General features: G+C 44.5%; 1 protein-coding gene across 2 annotated transcripts in view; it reads left to right on the top strand.

Annotated features, from left to right (window-relative positions):
- The first annotated feature begins 2,001 nt into the window (after positions 1 to 2,001).
- AFF1 (ALF transcription elongation factor 1) overlaps positions 2,002 to 21,099 on the top strand; it is a 197,898-nt gene continuing 178,800 nt past the window's right edge. For both annotated transcript variants that reach the window (XM_070393110.1, XM_070393102.1), the window contains exons 1-2: positions 2,002 to 2,114; positions 17,941 to 18,014. In XM_070393110.1, coding sequence (XP_070249211.1) covers positions 17,977 to 18,014 — 38 coding nt within the window. In that variant the 5' untranslated portion in view covers positions 2,002 to 2,114; positions 17,941 to 17,976. The remainder of the gene's footprint in view (positions 2,115 to 17,940; positions 18,015 to 21,099) is intronic.

Raw genomic sequence — 21,099 nt, 5'->3', positions numbered from 1 at the left:
TATAATTTTTATAATGAAATATGTTAGTTACATAAATATTAAAATATTTGTTATGATTAGAATAGATCTCAATCTCTATTAGAAACCTTTAGGAAGTTTCACAGGCCTGGCTGGTGTGGCTCAGTTGGTTGGAGACCAAAAGGTTGCGGGTTCAATTCCCAGTCAGAGCACATACTTAGGTTGAGGGTTTGATCCCGAGTTGGGGCGGGTGCAGGAAGCCCCCAATTGATGTTTCTCTCTCTCTCTCTCTCTCTCTCTCTCTCTAAAGTTGAACAGAAATTCATCTGTTGGAGGTGACTCCTTTCCCACCCTGCTCAGGGGTGACCTCCAAACTTTCATCAAGAATGACACCAGATTTCATCAAGGACACCTTAATTACTTAGTTGTTTAGGTAAATCAAATCAACATCATCATGAGAGGTCAGGAGGAGAGAGAAGAATTATATTTTGGCAAAGAATTCATGGGAAATTAAGTCAAGTAGCCAAGAGTTTAATTTGGAAATGCAAATATGTATTGATTAGGTTTTCAATAAAACACTGTTCATGTGGACAATGAAGGAACTATAAGGAACAAAGCAACAGTGACAATTTTTTTTTAATTTAAAGAGTAAAATAAAAAAGAAAAGAACATAGAGGATAAGGGGGCTACTTTTATATTAATTTACATTATATTATATTTGATTAAGTTGACTTTCTTCATCCAAATAATTTCACCCACTTTAAACCATTAAGCCAGCAATTTTCAACCATGTGCATCAAGAATTTTTAAAACACGCAATACCTGACTAATTTAGTCAGGGGCACTGACCTCTTTTCCCTTAGATTGTCAAATAAAAAATGACAACAGCCAACACAACAATAGCCGTCAGGCATGAATGAATCAAAATTATACCTATTTTTTGTTAGATCGGCGAATTATATATATATATATATATATATATACACACACACACACACATATATATATATATACACACACATATATATATATGCTGCAGAATTTTAAAAATTAGTTTATGTGTGCCATGAGATTAAAAAGGCTGAAAATCACTGCATTAAGCTATTGGAAAATACCCATCTGGCCATTTAATGTAATCTTTCTGCATCGCTTTCAGGGAGGAAGGTGACACGAGGCAAAGAAAACAGCTTGATGCTTTTCTTGGTATGTTCATAGAAGGGATCCGTAGCATCTTAACTAGAGGCTGTTAGCTTTCCTTTCTTTCTTTGGGGCTGTTTGCCAAAGCCCCTAGAATTTTCTGGGATTGGGCTGGTGAAGAGCAAGAACCTGGAGGCTGGGTTCCAGAGACCTGGTTTCCCAAGCCACTTCGTAGCTGGTAACTTTGGGCACAACACCTATTTTCAGCTCTTTGGTTTTATTTATCTGTTATAAGGTTGTTGCGAAGATGAGATAGCCTGTGTATGAAAAGCCCTTTAGAAGCTGTAAAACGCTCCCCAGATGTTAGTTATTATCTCCTCCGAAGGGCACAGATTCTGTTTCAATTGTATAGCAGATTGCAAAAAGGCTCCTTGACACTTTTAGTCAGAACTTGACCCTGAGCTTAATCTCACTGTAAAGCAGAAGGGTTCCTGTGCCCCATCCCCGCCCGGGGCAGGGTCACCCACGCTGCGGGTGCTGTCACTGCAGCACTCCATCCGGAGCCACTGCCCCCCCTCCATCCTCCCACGGGTCTCCCCGGGAGGGCGGTGGTGCTCCTCGCCATTTGGTTGGCGCCAGCTAGAGGGCGTGGGCCGGGCGGAGCGGGCAGCGCGGCTCCAGGGGAGAAGGGAGGAGCGGGGCGTGGCCTCCGAGGAGGGCGTGGCCTCGCCTCCCGGGCGCTCCCGGGCCACCGACGCGCGGAGTTTGCGAACCCGGAGCGCTGGGGCGCGCGACTCCTGCGCACTCGGCCGTCGCCTGTGCATCGCGAGCACAGCTGCACCCTAGTCCGCGCGGCTGGGGAGTCGCGTCCCGTGCGAGACGCCGCTGACCCCAGAAAGGACGGGCTGCTTGCTCTGCGCTCTTCGCACCCACGCCCCTTCCCCACCGCAACAGGTCAGGGGAGGGCGGAGGCGGCGAGGGCGCACGACCCGGACACTGAAGAACGAAAGGTCTGGAAGGTGAGCGGAGCACTGCGCGCCCCCGGGTTGGGTGTGAGTCTGGCCCCGAACCGCCGCCGCCGACTTCTGGGAAGCCCAGGCTCTCCCCCGCCTTGCCGCCGGCTTCCCAGCACGCTGACTCAAGTCGCTGGCCTTCCCACTTTTCCGGTGGGAACCTCGGGAGACGCGGAGCTTGCACCGCCCTTACTTGCAAAGCAGCGGCAGGTACCGTCTAGAAAAAGCCGGGAGGGGGCCACAGGAAGAGACCCATCCTCCTCCCCGCCTCCCACCTCCCCCCATCGGGCATCTGCCGGAGTGCCCCGCGTCTCACGGAAGATGTTCGGTCGTTTGAACCTGGTCCCCGGGTTGCGTAATAGAAGAGTCCCAGAAGTTTCTCGGGGCGTAAAAGCGGGGCTTTTCTCTCCCCCATCCGAGGCCCCCCCTCTTCCCGGCATTGTCACCCCTCCCCCTGGCGCCTAGGAGAGATGAGCGGTTCCAGTCTCAGCTGATGGAGGCCGAGGGGGAGGCGCGCGTCGGTGGTCCGCAGCCCGCGGCGAGGGAGGGGAGAAGTTGGGGGCGTCTCCGCGACTCGCCCCCCGGACGAGGGAGGCGGCGCCTGCAGCCCGTGGGGCTGATGAATTTCTCCGGATCTTCTCCGGCGTGCGATCCCCTGGGACTGTCGCCTGCGACGTCGGGAGCGCTAGGGTGGGCGCATTAAAAGGGAGAGGAATTGGAGGGTGGTCTGAATCGTACTTTCCCTTATCGTCATGTCAGTCAAAGAAGCTGCGAGGGGCCTTGCAGGGTCTTGGTGCTTTCCTAGTCGGTGGGTCTTCTAGGAGTTTCCACACCCCATATTGTTATGCAAATTGTCCCTGGAAGATCCTGGGCTTGGAGGTGGAGGTGTGTCCTGGGGGAGGGGCAGGGGCGGAGGGGGCGGTAGGGAGGGCCTTGCGGACCCAATGTTTTGTTTTGCGTTTTGAGGGTGGGATGGGGTGATTTTAACCCTGTTGGCGCCCGTTGGAGGTGGGAGACGGAGGATAGGATATACCATCCAGGAACCAGACGGATTTTCAACCTTAAATAAGCGAAACCGTAAATGAAGGCGAAGACCTTAGTCTGTGTTCCCCGGGACAGCTGCAAAGTGAGAGGGACTCAGTAATTGAGGCCTAAACCGTCCGGCGAGGGAGGTGCCGGAGGGGTATGGGGATTTTGCTGGTGCCAGGTGATTTCAGAGCAAGGTCCTGCAGAGCTGGTAGAAGGTAGGCGGCGGTGGATTGCTCTCCCAGACCCCGGTGGTTTCAGACTCCGAGTGGGGATAGAAAGCACGAAAAAGAAAGAGACCTTTGGACCCGAGAGCCTAACTAGTACTGCTAAGAGGCTTAAGACTACCCAGGCATGGCCCTGTTTCAATGTTTACTTCCTCTGTCTAATGCATTTCCTTAGCTTGCCTTTCGTCTGCAGTGGAAAGGATTCCTTGAGTGGATATTCTGGGAATAAATTCACAGGAGAGTTGAAAATTCTGGATGGTTTGCCTGCTTTAATTTAAAAGTGTCTCTTGCCAGTGTCGGAGAGTATTATATTTGAAGATAAATAATGGGGAAAAGGAATGGAGAGAGAACTAGGGGATAAATGACCCAAGAAAATGAAGGGAGACTAGGAGAGAAAGCAAGAAAGTAGATAGCTAGTACTTAAAACTTTCTGAATTCAACTAATTTAGGAGAGAGGGAATCAAGGAAAGGATTTGGGACAGATTCGGTCACTTTAGACAAAAAGGTGTTCAAGAGCGGAATCCAAGGCTTTGACAAAAGTGAGTTTAGATATTGGGGATCCCCCCCCCCCACCCCCCCCCCCCCCCCCGCTGGAAGAAAGTGAACGGTTACATATCAGAGTTAATGTGTCTTCGTCACTTACTGTAGCAATTGAATTTCTATAGCGTCCTTGGCGTTTGTCTTGCCTTAATTCTTCAATTCTGTACAAATACAATGTCAAAGAATCATATTGTGTTTAACTTAGAATTCAAAAACCATCCAGAGACAGAGGATTTATGGCAAGAGGAAAGCCCAGCAGATTTTAAGCACTGCTTTCTTTCTCCTGACAGCTGCACAATATGTATTTTTTTTTTTTTGCCACCAGAAGTCACTGTTTCACTGTCGTCACAAGACAGTAGTACGTAGACTTCATCAAACTGGCTGTTTCTCCAGTTTCCTATCTGGCTTAACTGAATTTTGTAACAAGTTGGTTGAACTAAAAGTTACTTTTTTTTTTTTTAATTGAGCTCTACAAAGCAATGTATATTGCCTTGAGAGTTGAAAAGACTGGTAAAAATTCTTTTTAATATGTTTTACAAAGTGAAAGAAGTTTCATCCTCAACTCTGTAATTTGTGCTCTTTCATAAAGAAATTGGCATAATTCTTTATGAAGTTAGTTGACTGTTCCAATTTTTTTTTTTTTTTAAGAATTTTTGTGAGTTTATTTGAGCCAAACTGTCGACATATGCCGGGAAGCAGAACCTCAGATAAGACTGTTCCAAATCTTGAGATGGATTTATGCTTTCACTGTTTAAAAGGTAAAGCTAATTTACATGTAAATATTTTGGATCATACACAGGGAGCACTATACCCTGCAGATGTCCCATAAGGTATGGCAACATAACAGGGCTATTCATCTGACTGTTAAAGCCCCTACACTGAAAATTGGTCTTCAACTTGAATCTATTTGCTATCTTATCTTAGATATGTCTGTTAAAGCTAAAAGCCCAAAGTTCCCTATTTCAAGACTCTAGACCGTTAACTAATTTTTCAGGAGATTGAGAAAGTATGTTGGAGACAGTATAAATTAAGGAACTCCATTTACCAGAAATATACAAAGCTTTGTAAATAAATAATTGTAAACTGTATTTCCCTCATTAAATTATAAATTCAACAATGGTTTCTATTCCCAAATGATATAATTGGCAGTGGGTTTTTTTTTTGTTGTTTGTGTTTTTTTGGTTTTTTTAGCAGTCTTTCTCTCTATTGTATACAGTTGTAGCTTATTTAATAGTTGCTGAATTACTATAATTCTACCACAGGGCAGAAATAAATGTGCACTATGTTGTGCTTTGTAGGGACACATCCTTTATTCCTGACCATTTATATGTGCAGGACACTTTGTTACAGACTTGAAGCCATGAGGCCCCAAGGCCATCAGGGCTGCTAATTGCAGTTGCTGTCTTATCCTTAGGACAGAACTCCTCCACTCGTGTTCTCCTGGGGAAGGACATCAGCTGATTTTCTTAAATTATCTGGCCCATTTTAAACATGACTAAGGATTTCTTGTTAGAGCGACTTTTTCCTCCTAAAAGACTGAGATTATTGTGAAAAGTGGAGCCCAGAGGAATCAGTTAAGTCATTAATATAATACCTCATAGTTATTCCTGTTACCTCATAAGTACTGGGCATCTTCTTTGTGCCAGACAGTACTCCAAGCAGGTAGAGTGTATATTCACGTAGCACAAAAGCTGTTTACCACTGCTCACAAGACATATCATTTAAGTCTAATTGTGATTCTGAAGTTGGAGTTCATTTTCCATTTGAAAATCAGGAAATTGAGTTGAAGAATTGACTTGACTATGACTCAAAGCCTGGTGCCCTTTCTGCTGTGGTACACTGTGCTGGCTGTGTTGATATGTGGTTTCCTGTTTTTCAGGAATTACAGCTTGACTCTAAATAAAATATAAATAGTGTTTCTCCTTGGCTAAGTAATTCTTTCTGATCAATTATGGGAATGAAAAAGGAGGTATTTTCATTTAGCATTCTGGACATATGTTTGTGACTCCAAAGGAAAATATTATGCAGACCTATTAAACAGACATGTGGTGTTTATTTGCACCAGATGAAGATCCTTACCTTCCTAAAAATGAAATGCAAGGGCTTATGAGCTGTTGGTCTCCCTTAGTGCTTGAAATTTGTTACTCAAGTTATGAAAAGTCAGTTCACAGTCCAGGATATACCCATACCATTTCCTTCCATCTTGTAGATTCAGTGAACATATAGAGAATGTAAGCATCAGAATCTCTTGAAAGCCTTGTTAAAACAGAGATGTCTCTGCTCCTCTCCCCCAAGTTTCTGATTCAGTAGTCTGTGGTAATGCCCAGGAATTTGCATTTGTAACATGTTCACAGGTGGTGGTGATGCTGCCAGGTTTGGAACTACACTTTGAGGACTACTGAAGTGTAGCAGAGAATTTAAAAGTATGGTTTCTGAGCCTGACAGCTTGGGCTTGAATCTTGGATAGGACACTCACTAGCTGTTAGACCTTAGGCAAATTACTTAACTTCTTGTTAACTATGAAGGCTCTGAAACTTTACCCTATTTTCAAGTTAACGCTCTGAAACCTTACCCTATTTTCAAGCTAACAAACCTGCCACAGTCTCATGGACTCCTGGGAATGACTTTATCTATATATACTAGAGACCTGGTGCACGAAATTCGTACACTCGGGGGGTGGCATCCCTCAGCCCAGTCTGTGCCCTCTCTTAGTCTGGGAGCCCTCGGGGGATATTCTAAGCCAGCAGTTGGACATCCTTAGCGCTGCCGTGGAGGCGGGGGAGGTTCCTGCCACTGCCACTGTGCTCGCCAGCCATGAGCCCGGCTTCTGGCTGAGTGGCACTCCCCCTGTGGGATCGCACTGACCACCAGAGGGCAGCTCCAGCATTGAGCATCTGCCTCCTGGTGGTCAGTGCACATCATAATGACCTGGTCATTTTGCTGTTTGGTCAATTTGCATATTAGCCTTTTATTATATAGGATAAAAGCCTAATATGCAAAGTGTCCCCTGGGGAGTTCGATCACTCACTATTACGTGTGCTGACCACCAGGGTGGGACATGGAATGAAGGAAGGCCCCGGTGGCAGCCAGCAGCCACTAGGGACCCTACCCATGCATGCATTTCATGCACTGGGCCTCTAGTTACTAATAATAGCTGTAGCCAGAGTATCAACATTTTCTTACACTGGTTCCCTAAGCCCCAGGTCCCAAAGGGAGATGTGGAGAGAGCCAGGTGACACCTGCAAAGACAGTGGGTTGCATTACGGGAGAGGAATCCTGAGTTTAGGGAATCCTAATCTTTTATAATGGGCAGTAAGCATGCATGCTCATTACTCCAGAGGGACACGTTATCTTGAAGATACTGGACAGTCAGCATGCTGCCCTTTGCTAGAGGAAGGCACCGTCTCTGTTTTCCGAGTCTATTCTCTATACAAGCATCCTTAAAGGTTGTATGGAACAATGGCATTTGGTGCTTCTGCCTGTACAGTGTGCAGAAATGCCATAGGTCCAAGGAGGATTGGCTCTCATTATAAAATGGGGTTAACAATGTAGTAGTAAGTCCCTTATTGGGTAGTTGGGTAGATTAAAGGCACTAAGATTGGCAAGTACGTGGAACAGAGCTTAAGTGCTACATAAATTGTCGAGTAACACTCCCTCCACGTTCTGCGTGGAGTAGGGTTCAGTATCTGAAAGAGGAGCCGCACAACAAATGAGAGAAAAAGACACAAGATAATTTTGCAATATTGGGGGACCGGGCGGGCAAGTCCTGAAGGACTTCCACCCATGCTCAGGCTGCTCCAATCTTTTATTGATCTGGAGTAGTCCTTAGGGTAAGGGGGGTTCAATGACACACAGATCAGCAGACAATTTCCAGGAATAGGCAAAGTATCTGATTAACAATAATCAACAAGGATCTACATAAGTATCTAAGAAATTAAGTGAACTAAGGTGGGGATGATGCTTCAACTATTATTACCTAAATGAACTGGGTGGTTCCTAGATTAACTGGGTGGTGCACAGTTCTGACCTTTGCTAGGACTTCAAAGGTTACTAGCTTTTGGGGGTCTCTGTCTAAAGACAATGAATGGACTCCAGCATCAAATATTTCTTACTAGAGGCCCAGTGTATGAAATTCGTGCACTGGCAGGGTCCCTAGCGGCTGCCGGCTGCTGGCCGGGTACTCCCTCCCTTCCCCCAGCCAGCCCGCCCCCTGGTTGAACTCCCAGAAGAACTCCCAGTTGATGGGACAGTTTGCATACTATGCTTTTATTATATAGGACTAGGGGCCCAATGCACGAATTCATACATCTTGAAAGGAACTGTGGGGCATGAGGCTGCGGTGGGCACAGGGGTGGGTCTGGCCCATCCTCTGTGCCCCTGCACAGCCCCTCCCACTGTGGCCCCCCATCCCCTGTCTGCCGGCAGCCCCGCTCCCACCACTGCTGCTCCCATGTGCTGATGGGACCAGCAGCCGCTGTTGGTGCGAGCTCCGGTGCCGGCTGCAGGTGCAAGCAGGGCCAGCGCCAGCAGCAGGTGCGAGCGCTGGGCAGGACCACCTTGTGCAGGAACAAGGAATTTTCAGTAACCACCAGAGGCTCGCCTCAATGACAGCAACCAGTGCCCCACCTTGGTCTGGTGCCCCCACTCACCTGCTCCACCACCCCGCCACAGCCGACACCTGCCATGCTCCGTGCATGCCCCTGGTGGTCAGCGCACATCATAGCGACCGGTTCGGTGGTTTGGTTGTTCCGCCATTCGTTCTCTTTGCATATTAGCCTTTTATTATATAGGATTGTTACTCCTGAAGGACAAAAAAATGTGTTTTTAAATGATAAGTGTTGCCTTATAAGTTGAAATAATTGATTTACTGAGTATCCCTAACTTTGAGTTTGTTCCAAGAAACTTCCTTAGTGGGTCTAACTTCTAAAATGGGGCTCATGCATCATAAGATATTTTACCAGCCCACGGGGAATGAAACAGCAACATTTAACTTCTAATATTCATGTGCTCGCCCATGTTTCTCTACCTTCTTATGGTTACACAGAATTATGTGACTGATTCTGTCCAGTAGACTGTCTGTGGGAGTAATGTGTATTCCTGGGCTGAGGCATCTAAGACCCTCCAACTGTCTCTTGTTACAGTAAACCCTGAAGCTACATTTTGAGATAATGGCGCTTCCAACAGCTTGGGTTTCTCCAAGTGGAGAAAAGCTCCTACCCTCCTCTCTACTCCAACACACCAACATGCAATAGACATAAAGAACGAGCATGAAGTAAATCTTTGTTCTGTCAAGCCACTGTGATTTTGGGGTTATTTTGCCCCTAAAACATAACCTAGACTATTCTCACTGTACTTCAGTGTCTATGATACCTGCCTGCTGTGAGAGAGTTGACAGCCAATTATTTTAAAATATAGACTCTGGGTGTGTATATATGTAAAGTTAGACATGAGGTTTGCATTCCGCTGAGGCAATATAAGCAATTAATATCTGCCTATTTATTTAGTGTCTGTTAATTTCAGAGAGTGTTAAGTACTGTAGGAAGACGTGTGGTCAACACTGATATTTAGGAAAATGCCCACTCCCATTTGTTGTTGCTAAGGGAACCTTAATTTTGTGGGGGACTACATTGTACTCAGCCTCAGGTGACAGATCATGTGTGTTCTCAGTGAGGACACAATTTGTGTTCTGATTTTCTGTTTCCCCTGCAGCCAGCTTGAGGCCATGTGCCCTAGTTCTTTTTTTGAAAGCCAAAGTTTGGGGGAAAGATATTCCTTTTTTTTTTTTTTTTTTTTTTACAAAAGGACGCAGAGCCACCACATCTCTCATTTTCTTCTTGCCTGAAATGTAGATAAGATGTTGGGTTAGGGCAGCAACTTTTTTGTGCCATGAGGTGACAGGCGTAAAGAGCATGCTGAAAATGGCAGAGCAGGAGACAGAGCTGCTGATGGCCTCATTGGACAGCTACACCTATACCAGTAGCTCCCATCTTCTAGACTCATTATAGGAGAAATATAAACGTCTATTAATTAAGCAACTGTTATTTGCAGTGAGATACATTCCTAACCTGCATAGAGTCTAATGGAATAGAGGGGGTTGGTTAGAGGGTGTGGTTGAGGGCACAGCTGTGCAGTGTTAGCTGTTATAATCAGGGAAGGCCTCTTTGAGAACGTATCGTTGAGCTGAGACCCGAATGATGAGAGGGAGTTAACAGGATGTGGGGTGTGTACTTGGGTTTGGGGTAGTGCCAGAGCCCCCTTGAACAAATATTTGAAGTGGAGAAGAGATAGTTGGGGAAATTGTGTTCCATGATGGATTTCTAAGCTTGTGGGCTCCATATGGCATTGGAGCTAAAGGACCTGGAGGCGATCTGTCAGTTTGGAGCCCCTGGGAGATTATGATCTCCTTGGGGTAGAATTCTGGAGAATTCAGATGAAAACATGTGTGACCTATGACTCACCACTGACACATTGTCCATTAGGAAGAAACTGTTGTTCCTGGGGGGTATGTGTGGGGCCTCCAGACTGAATTCCTTTCCTCAGAGTCTCCTATGGAAACTGGGTCAGAGTCATGGGGCTTGGAGACCTGCATAGCTGTTTGTCCAGTTGAAGAGCCTCTCTAATGTATGAATTCTCCATAGCATGTGGTTTGGTTGGCAGAAAAGTAACCAGAGCAACTGCTACCATTTATCGAGTGCTTACCATGAGCTGAGCATGATGATAAAAGTACTGCAAACATTTAATCCTGTAGCAACCCCATGAATCCCCGTATTACTGATGAGGAAGCTGAGACCTTAGAGAAGAACAGTATGTCCTTGAGGTCATATAGCTAGCGGGTTGCAAAACAAGGCCTTTGAACTAGCCTGTCATAAAAACAAAAACAAAAACAAAAAGCTCCTGAGAGGAGGTCCCCTGGAATGTGCTAGGTTTTAGAAGCACTTAATGACCTAGAACAGAATATTTCAAATATCCTGAGCCATATTTTGTATTCCTTCCCTTTTTTCTTTCCTTTTTTAAACATATGATTATATTGATTTGAGAGAGAGAGAGAGAGAGAGAGAGAAAGAAAGGGAGAGGGAGAGAGAGAAAGAGTGAGAGATATCGATGTGAGAGCGAAACATTGATCCCGCACGCACCAACCAGGAATCGAACCCTCAACCCGGGCATGTGCCCTGACCCAGAATTGAACTGGCAACTGACCAAGGCCCTTTTTTAAAAAAATACATATTTTTATTGATTTCAGAGAGGAAGGGAGAGAGAGATAGAATCATTAGTGATGACAGAAAATCATCGATCGGCTGCTTCCTGCACACCCCTCACTGGGGATCAAGCCCACAACCCAAGCATGTGCTCTGACCGGAATTGAACCCGGAACCATTCAGTCCGCAGGCTGATGCTCTATCCACTGAGCCAAACCAGCTAGGGCAGCCCTTTTTTCTTTCCTTGTAATTATATGTGTGTATGGTGTGAGAATGTCTATAATACTAAATTTTTTTCTTTTACTTGACCTGTTTTACCTGCTATTTTGGAGAGAAGAGCAGTTTGAGATATATAGCATTATTTCTGAATAAATTTGTTTTGCAAGAGACTTGAAGGACCATAGAAGGGTCACTTAAATGTACCTGGTGAGGTACATTTCTAAATGAGACATAATAGTCTGTGTCACATACATAAAATTGAATGTAGACAGTGCTGACTGAAATAACAAGAGCTGCTATGTATGGAATATCTAGATGTGTCAGCATGCTAGGCATTTTAGCTAGATTATATAATTCACTCGTCTCAGTACCTGAAAAAGAGGCCATTTTCTATTTTACAGAGGGGAGCACTGAGACTGATAGGGCTTAGTTTGCCCAAAGTGATCACCTGTCTCACTTGAGCCTAGTTTCTTCTGCTACACAGTACTGCCCCGTTTTAAAATAGAGCCATGTTGCCCTGGCCAGTGTGGCTCAGTTGGTTGAGTGTCATCCCATGCACCTAGAGGTTGCTGGTTTGATTCCCCATTGGGGCATATGCCCAGGTTGCTGGCTTAAGCCCCAGTAGAGAGATTGGGGGCGGGCAGGAGGCAGCCAGTTGATGTTTCTCTCCATCTCTCTTCCTCTCTCTCTAAAAATCAATAAAAACATATTTTTAAAAAATAATAAATAATAAAATAAGAGCCATGTTGGTATCTTCCCTGTTCTTTTTAGTGGGAGTATTTTAAAACACCCCCCATTTATTATTCCATTTTTCTTTATAATTTAGTGAAAATAATATAAAAATGTATCTTTTGATTTCAGTATTTATAGACCAGTACATTTCCCCTCCAACCCCCATGTTTAGAGAAAAAAAATGTTTACAAAGGTAGTAAGTGATTCATTGCATAATAATAAAAGGTGATGAAGGTGCCCTTTTTCAGAAAGCTACTGCTAGCAGTTTGGTATATGTGCACGCACACTTGTGTGGGAGTGTGTGTTACTGTAAACATAAACATGAAGCATTTTCTTTTTAAGCTCACATCATGTTTTTGTTTTCACATTATGCATTTTGTTCAGCATCTTATTTGGATAAACTTATTCTTTTGATGTTACATTGCATGTTGTGCTGTGATCTAATGGATTTAGCCATTTCTGTGTTGGTATGTATTAGGTTACCAGTTTTCTTCTTATTTAAACAATATTTTATTGGCACATACCTTGTAGATATCTGAATCCTATATAATAAAGAGGTAATATGCGAATTAATCCTCACACCCTCACAAGATGGCTGCCTACGACCAGGCTGGTAGGGGGGTTAGTGAGGGACGACCAAACAACTGAACAGCAGGCTGCGTGGGGCGACCAGGCAGGCGGGGGGGGGGGGGGGGCAGTTGGGGGCAACCAGGCCAGCCGGGGGGCGCCAGTTAGGGGCGACCAGGTTGGCAGGGGGGTGCAGTTGGGGGCGACCAGGCCAGCAAGGGGGGGGCAGTTGGGGATGATTAGGCTGGCAGGGAGGGCAGTGAGGGGTGACCAGGCTGGCAGAGGGGGGCAGTTGGGGGTGACCAGGCCAGCAGGGGGGGGGCAGTTAGGGGCAACCAGGCCGGCAGGGGAAGCAGTTAGGGGCGATCAAGCCAGCATGCAGAGACAGTGAGGGGCGATCAGCCTGCAGGCAGGTGAGCGAGCAATTAGGAGTGGTCCAGGATTGTGAGAGGAATGTCTGACTGCCAGTTTAGGCCCGATCCCCGGGATTGGGCCTAAACCGGCACTCGGACATTCCCTGAGGAATCCTGGATTGGAGAGGGTGCAGGCTGGGCTGAGGGGACCACTTCCCCCCATGCCCGAATTTCGTGCACCAGGCCTCTAGTATATATATAATTCTCACCAAAGGATATATGTTCATTGGTGAGAGTAAGAGAGAAGGAGGGGGAGGGCAGGGGGAAGGGAGGGAGAAAAGCATTAATGAGAAAGAAACATTGATTGGCTACCTCCTACATGCGCCCCAACCGGGAGTGGAACCGGCATCCTAGGTATGTGCCCTGACTGGGAATTGAACTCACAGCCTTTCGGTTCATGGGATGACACTCCAACTAACTGAGCCACCCAGCCAGGATGTGACTATATTTTTAAGAAAGTTTTTTGAAGAATTGCTAAAGGGAAGCATATACTAATTTCCTTTCTTAGCTGTGGTTTAGGATAATACTTTCCTGACCACAGCAGGCCTCGATGCTAACCCGACCTGATGGCTGGCTTGCATGGCTACTCCATGCAACTGTGCAGTCAGGCATCAGCCCCTGAACAGGCTTTCAGCTGACTTGGGTCTGACTGTGAGCCATAAACCAGATAGTGGATAATCTGGTGATTCCGCCTCCTCGCCTCTGCCTCTGTGGAAAGGACTGTGCCTTCCAGCAAAGCTGTGCCCAGGGGCCAGATCTCTCAGAAAATACGTCTCCACCCACCTCCCAACAAGTCAGTAATGGTGCCCACGGGTTGGGCTGAATTCTTCAGTCAGTCTTAGGTTAGTCAGTCTAGAACAGCCGTGGGCAAACTACGGCCCGCAGATCCAGCCCGCTTGAAATGAATAAAACTAAAAAACTAAAAAAAAAAAAAAGACCGTACCCTTTTATGTAATGATGTTTACTTTGAATTTATATTAGTTCACACAAACACTCCATCCATGCTTTTGTTCGGGCCCTCCGGTCCAGTTTAAGAACCCATTGTGGCCCTCGAGTCAAAAAGTTTGCCCGTCCCTGGTCTAGAACCATTTTTTAAAAATACGCTGTTTTGGAGAACTTTGAGGTTCACAGCAAATTTGAGCCAAAGGCACAGAGATTTCCCATAGCTCTCCCTGCCCCACACATGCACAGCTTCCCCATAATCAGCATCTTCCACTAGAGCAGTGGTTCTCAACCTTGGCTGCACATTAGAATCACCTGGGAATCTTTTTAAAATCCTGACTTCTGGGCCTCATCCTCCGGAAATTCTGTTTCTTTATTATGAGGTGAGGCCACAACATTAGTAACAAAGAAACAGAATTTCCGGAGGATGAGGCCCAGAAGTCAGGATTTTAAAAAGATTCCCAGGTGATTCTTTTTTTTTTTTTTTTTTTTAGTATATTTTATTGATTTTTTTTACAGAGAGGAAGGGAGAGGGATAGAAAGTTAGAAACATCGATGAGAGAAACACCGATCAGCTGCCTCCCTGCACACCTCCCACCTGCAACCAAGGTACATGCCCTTGACCGGAATCGAACCTGGGACCTTTAGTCCGCAGGCCGACGCTCTATCCACTGAGCCAAACCAGTTAGGGCTCCAGGTGATTCTAACTGATGAGCCTACGTGGACACATCATTATCACCAGTTCTAGGACCATATTTCACTATAGATCACAGTTTGCTCTTCACTTTGCTCAAATGTTACATTCTCTGACCACGCTATGTAAAATTGCAACACCTTACCTCATTTCTTCTCTGGCACTCTATACTTTCTCTTCATTTCCCTCTATAGCACCTTTTAATATTTAACATCCAAATACTATGTTTGTTTGTTTGTTTTTGACCTCCTGTAGCTTGTAAACTCAGATGATGGCAAGAGTCTGTTCCCTTCCCTCTCATTCTCAGTTCCTGGCTTTGAGTAGATGTGCAGGAATACTTGTTGGCTCAGTGAGTAAATGATCAGACAGAGGACCCAGGGCCACTCCTTCAGTTTGGCAGCCATCAACATCCCAAACTGCCCTTTCAGTCTCTGCCAGCGGGCTTAGGGGTGAATGCTGTTGGGCTGCAAGCAGGTGGGGCATCTTCAAGGGGAGGGTCATGTGGGGGACTACCATCACAGACTCTTCAAAAGTATTCACATTGTTAGCAAGGTTAGTGCCAAAACTGATGCCTATTTTATTGATCACTTACTGCAGTGGTTCTGAACCTTCTGGCCCTTTAAATACAGTTCCTCATGTTGTGACCCAACCATAAAATTATTTTCGTTGTAGCCCCTGACTGGTTTGGCTCGGTGGATAGAGCATCAGCCTTCGGACTGAAAGGTCCCGGGTTCGATTCCGGTCAAGGGCATGTACCTTGGTTGCGGGCACATCCCCAGTGGGGAGTGTGCAGGAGGCAGCTGATCGATGTTTCTAACTCTCTATCCGTCTCCCTTCCTCTCTGTAAAAAATCAATAAAATATATCAAAAAAATTTATTTTCGTTGCTACTTCATAACTGTAATGTTGCTACTGTTATGAATCGTAATGTAAATATCTGATATGCAGGATGGTCTTAGGCGACCCCTGTGAAAGGGTCGTTCGACCGCCAAAGGGGTCGTGACCCACAGGTTGAGAACCGCTGACTTACTGTGTGCCAGCCCTGCATGCCAAGAGAAAGTGAGAGAGCAGCAAGGGGTGGGGAGGGGAGAGAGGGTTAGAGGGGAAAGAGAAAATGATGGGGGCAAGGGGAGGGAGGAGGAAAAGCAGGATAGAAATAGATGGGGAGAAAGAGAAATTAAAGTGTGTTGAGAGGAGGAAAGTGAGAGAGACTAAGGCGCGATGGAGTGGTGGTGTCAAGATTTGGGTTGGAGAATTTGGGAAACTTGCCTAGGGCCACTCTAGCTGGTTGGAGGAGAGACCGACTCCAAAACACGTTTGACCCTGAAAAACTTAGATCGCTACCAGAGTGCGTTTAATTAGAATATCTGCAGCATCTGTTTCATTGTTTTGCGGGAGGAGAGAGGAATGACACATGATATCTACTCATATGGAAACATTGTGGTCTTCAAGACAGCAATTTTCATGTCATGGAGAGCGAGATGAAAGGCCTTATCGGAGTCAGAGTGGAGCTGAAGTGCTATAGACAGTGTTTCAACTTCAGCCCACAGTGTAGCGGCTAGCCTGTTAAACAAGCTAAAATGGTTACAAGTTTCATGCAGAGTTTCCATTCGTATCAAAAAGTTTGTTAAATCTGTTCTAGATAATGTAGTAACGTACCCTTTGCCTTAAGGATGCTTGAAAAAATAAAAACTATTTAAAGCGAGTTAGGAGAAGTGCAGCACATTTACAAACACAAGAAAGGGAAAAGGAAACAGCTGTAGATAGTGTTAACCATAGAGAGAGAGGTTGTTTCTAGAGATCCACAAGACAGTAGGAAGGCCATTTGGCATCTCACACCCTTATATATTCTCTCTCTCTCTCTCTGTCTCTCTCTCTCTATCTCTCTTTCACTCACACCCCTCCCACCTCCCCACCCACAAACAATATCCATTACTTTATGAGAGATTGCTCAAGAATTGCCTTGGGGATTAATTAAGTACCTTTTCTGAGTGGAAGTAAAATCTTTTTTTTAATTATTCTTTTTAAAAAAAATATTATAATAAGTATTACAAAGGGTATTACATATGTGTCCTCTCCCCCCCCCCCCCCCGCCCTTGACAATCCCCTGCCCTCCCTTACCCCCCAGTGTCTTATGTCCATTAGTTATGCTTATATGCATGCATACAAGTCCTTCGGTTGATCTCTTACTCCCCTCCCTTCTGCCCCCCAACCCTCTCTGGCCTTCCCACTGCAGTTTGACAATCAGTTTGAGGCAGCTCTGCCTCTGTATCTATTATTGTTCAAAAGTTTGTAATGGTCTTTATTATCCTTGAATGAGTGAGATCATGTGGTATTTTTCCTTCATTGACTGGCTTATTTCACTTAGCATAATGCTCTCCAGTTCCATCCATGCTGTTGCAAATGGTAAGAGTTCCTTCTTTTTTACAGCAGCATAGTATTCCATCGTGTAGATGTACCACAGTTTTCTAATCCATTCATCTACTGATGGGCACTTAGGCTGTTTCCAGATCTTAGCTATGGTGAATTGTGCTGCTATGAACATAGGGGTGCATATATCCTTTCTGATTGGTGTTTCTGGTTCCTTGGGATATATTCCTAGAAGTGGGATCACAGGGTCAAATGGGAGTTCCATTTCCAGCTTTTTGAGGAAACTCCTTACTGTCTTCCATAGTGGCTGCACCAGTCGGAAGTAAAATCTTAAGATTGGGTTTTACTGGGGGGGGCCCACTTTCTTATTTTATTAAGTGTTGAATTCTTACATAAAGATCAATGTTGACTGCCTTTCTCTTGCCGACTCCTTTGCCTTTCCTCCTCCTGATTCTAGTGAAGATGATGACACAACCTGTTACCTCAGGAAACTTAACTTAAAACTGAGTTATAGTTTTCTTATCTGTAAAATGGGGCATTAGTATGTACCTTGCAAGTTTATTGTAATGTTTACATGAAATGTCATTTTTAAAAAGCATTTAACACGATGCTTAGCACATAGTAGACACTGGGGAAATGATATTTCCTTTCTTCCTTCTCATGATAAACTTGTGCACTTTTTTTTTTTCTTGTTGAAATGGCTTTGAGTAGCAGCCTCAAAATTAAAAGTGCATTTTTCCTTTGATATATGCTAGCCGATTTATTCATGCAACTTGGGAGTTGGTAAAGAACCATTCTCTAATCCAAATGAGAACTTTGAATTCTGTCTCCAGGAAGATTTCTTACAGGTCAGATGTGCCTATGAGTTTACTTATGGACTGATATTCACAAGCTCTTTCTCTTTCAGATGAATAGACTTGCCACTTCCCACTGACTGGCAGCAATGGCATTCACTGAAAGAGTCCACAGCGGCAGCAACAGGTAACCCTGAAATCTGTGATTCAAAAATAAGATGATATTTAATTTTATAATCTATTTTTGAAAGAATAAATTGGCACTTTTTCACTTCTTGCAATTTATGAAAATGTGTGAAAATTTAGTTTTCTCTACACAAAGTCAAACTTGCTATACTTTCTTTAAGTCTAGTACTTTCTGAGTCTCAACTCATCTCTTTAACATGTGGATGTTTAACATTAGATCAGCATCCTAATTCAGTGTTCAAGACACTGGTCCATATTGCACTGATTTGGTAAAATGTGCACATACTCGGCATGTGCTGGAACAGACATCATGATGAAATTCACCTTATCATGAGAGCCTTGAAGGAGGACATTCTATCATTGTTACATTTTCTGACTTTTACATTTCTTCCTCCAACTCTGCACATACAGTTAACTGCCTTCTTGCATATGTTACATGGCCAGTGTTGGTTGAGGGTCGCATGTTCACTTTCTGAAGGAGTTACTAAGAATAACTCATTCGAGCCCTGGCCCGTGTTGAGTGGTTATAGAGTATAGGCCAGTGCAGTGAAGCGTCTCGGGTTCAATTCCCCATTAAGGGCATGTACCTGGGTTTCAGGATTGATCCCAGACTGGTCAACCAATCCATCTGTCTTCTCATATCCATGTCTCTCACATTCTCCCTCTGCCTCTCTTCTTCCTCCCCTCCCTCTCTCCCTTTCTTCCCCATGCCTCCATTCCCTCTTTCTCTCTCCTCTACTCTCTCTGAAATCAACTGGATATCCCCAGGTAAGTATTAACAAAAAAAAGAACAACTCTGCCCTGCCGGCGTGGCTCAGTGGTTGGTTGAGCGTCGACCTATGAACCAGAAGGTCATGGTTCGATTCCCATGCCTGGGTTGTGGGCTCGATCCCTAGTAGGGGGCGTGCAGGAGGCAGCCGATCAATGATTCTCTCTCACCGTTGATGTTTCTATCTCTCTCTCCCTCTCCCTTCCTTTCTGAAATCAATAAATATATATTTTAAAAAAAGAATAACTCATTTGATAGCCAGGAAAAATTCTTAATATCATTGATCAGTGTTTTTTATATTCTAGTAAATATTCAAAAAGATGTTAAAGTATGAGACATGTAAACTCAAACTTAATATTTACTGAGTAATAGATGACGTTGCCTGTCCATCCTGGATCCTTTCCTGCTTCCTCCCCCTTTCTGTTCATTTAAACAACTCTCTGTCCAGGTGTTTCTGGCACTGTTGTTAAGCCGGGCACCCCCCCCCCCCCCCCCCCCCCAGAGAAGGCTGGAGACCAGGCTGCAGCACTCCACGCTGCAGAGAGCCTCGGGGGAGACTGCTGTCCTCTGTCTTTAGGCTTGTTCCTAACGTTCAGTTACACATAAGTTTTACATTTTTATGTAGTTAATGCCTTGTTCTTTATGCACTCTGGTTTTGATTGCGCTTAGATCTTTCTTACTCCAAAACTATGAAAATAATGTCATGTGTTCTCTGCAGCGCTTGAATGGTTTCATTTTTTGCACTTAAATCAGAATTTGTAAGCTGGTGGTCTGTGGGCTAGATCTGGCCAACAGATGGGCTTTGTGCAGCCCCTTACAGTTTTCTAAAAACGTGTAGCTGCCCATGTTTTTTACATAACAATCTAGACTTCTATCTTCTCTTGAAAAACGTCAGGTTTAACAACATTGTCATGCATTGCCATAAAGAAACAGACTTGAAGTGCCACTGCTCTTGTAAACAGGGCCTGAGCTCGCTAATTCAGTACTTCCCACGTGGTATGTCATCAATACTTCCCAGGTGTGCTAAGATGTGACTCCTCTCAGCCTGCAGGTCAACTAGAACTCCCACCTGATTTCCTCCTGCAGACATCTGCTGTGTTGGCTTGCCCCAGCGAGATTTGGTATTAATTAAAAAAAAAAAAAAGTTGGGAAAGCACAGATGTTTTCTAGTTCCCTGTAATTCCCACACAGTTGGTTTCACACATTTAGTTAGCTGCTTAGCCCTCTTAAATTGCCTTTGACTTTATAGTGTTTTGATCTATTCGTAATAAATTTTAGTGTAAAGTATGTGTTGTAAATTTCCATATTAATAAGAAAATGGAAAAGTCCAGGGGATGTTAAGGAGGCTTTTTTTTTTTGTAAAAGCAAAAGTCTAACCGGTTGTTTTAACATAATTTATTAAATCATCTATCTTCTGTCCACTGATTTAAGTGCTATGTCTAAATCCCATCACATTCTGGAGTCTATTATACTATTGTTCCCATTGATTGTTTTGTCTGGCATCGGTGCCATCCTATTTTGTTGTGTTTTTATAGATCCTAATATTCAGGTGGATTCTTTGTCATCACGTTTCATTTTTAGGATTTTTCATAGCTACTCTAGTCACAACTGATTACATTTTTACTTGTGCTCTGAAGTCCTTTATTATTTTCGAGGAAAATTATTGTTGGCATTTTGATTAGGGTCCCTTTGAATTCATCAATTAGGGAGTGTTGAATTCTATAGACTATTAAAACTGGGCCTTCCTACAAAGGAACCTATATATCAGATTAGTGAAAAATTATAGGGGATGGAGACATTTTAAATTTCAATTGTAAGATTTTTGTGGAGATCTGATTTTTTTCAGAAATTTCTAGTAGTTGACATTGGATCCAGTATAATTTCTCGTGTCAGTAGCAAGATTAAAAAGGTATTTTGCTGCCCTAGCTGGCTTGACTAGGTGGATAGGGCGTCAGCCTGCGGACTGGGGGGTCTCGGGTTTGATTCCGGTCGGGAGCATGTGCCTGGGTTGCGGGCTTGATCCCCAGTGGGGGATGTGCAGGAGGCAGCCGATAGATGATTCTCTCTCATCATTGATGTTTCTGTCTCTCTCTCCCTCTCCCTTCCTCTCTGAAATCAAAAATATATTTAAAAAAAGGTATTTTGCTTCCTATTGTTGCTAATTAAAGAGGACGGTGACTGCCCTTTATAGTAACATTCTAGCAGTTACTATATTATTATTATTTGTTACATTTTTTATTATTATTATTTGTTACATTTATCTTTCTAGTTCCTCCTCTCCTTGAAGTGCTGCTTTTAATTTTAATACCCAGTACAT

The sequence above is a fragment of the Myotis yumanensis genome, unplaced genomic scaffold, assembly GCF_028538775.1.
Source record: "Myotis yumanensis isolate MYYU_CA2020_CCGP unplaced genomic scaffold, mMyoYum1.0.hap1 SCAF_1, whole genome shotgun sequence".
Classification (NCBI taxonomy): domain Eukaryota; kingdom Metazoa; phylum Chordata; class Mammalia; order Chiroptera; family Vespertilionidae; genus Myotis; species Myotis yumanensis.
This window is presented reverse-complemented; position numbering and strand designations above follow the sequence as displayed.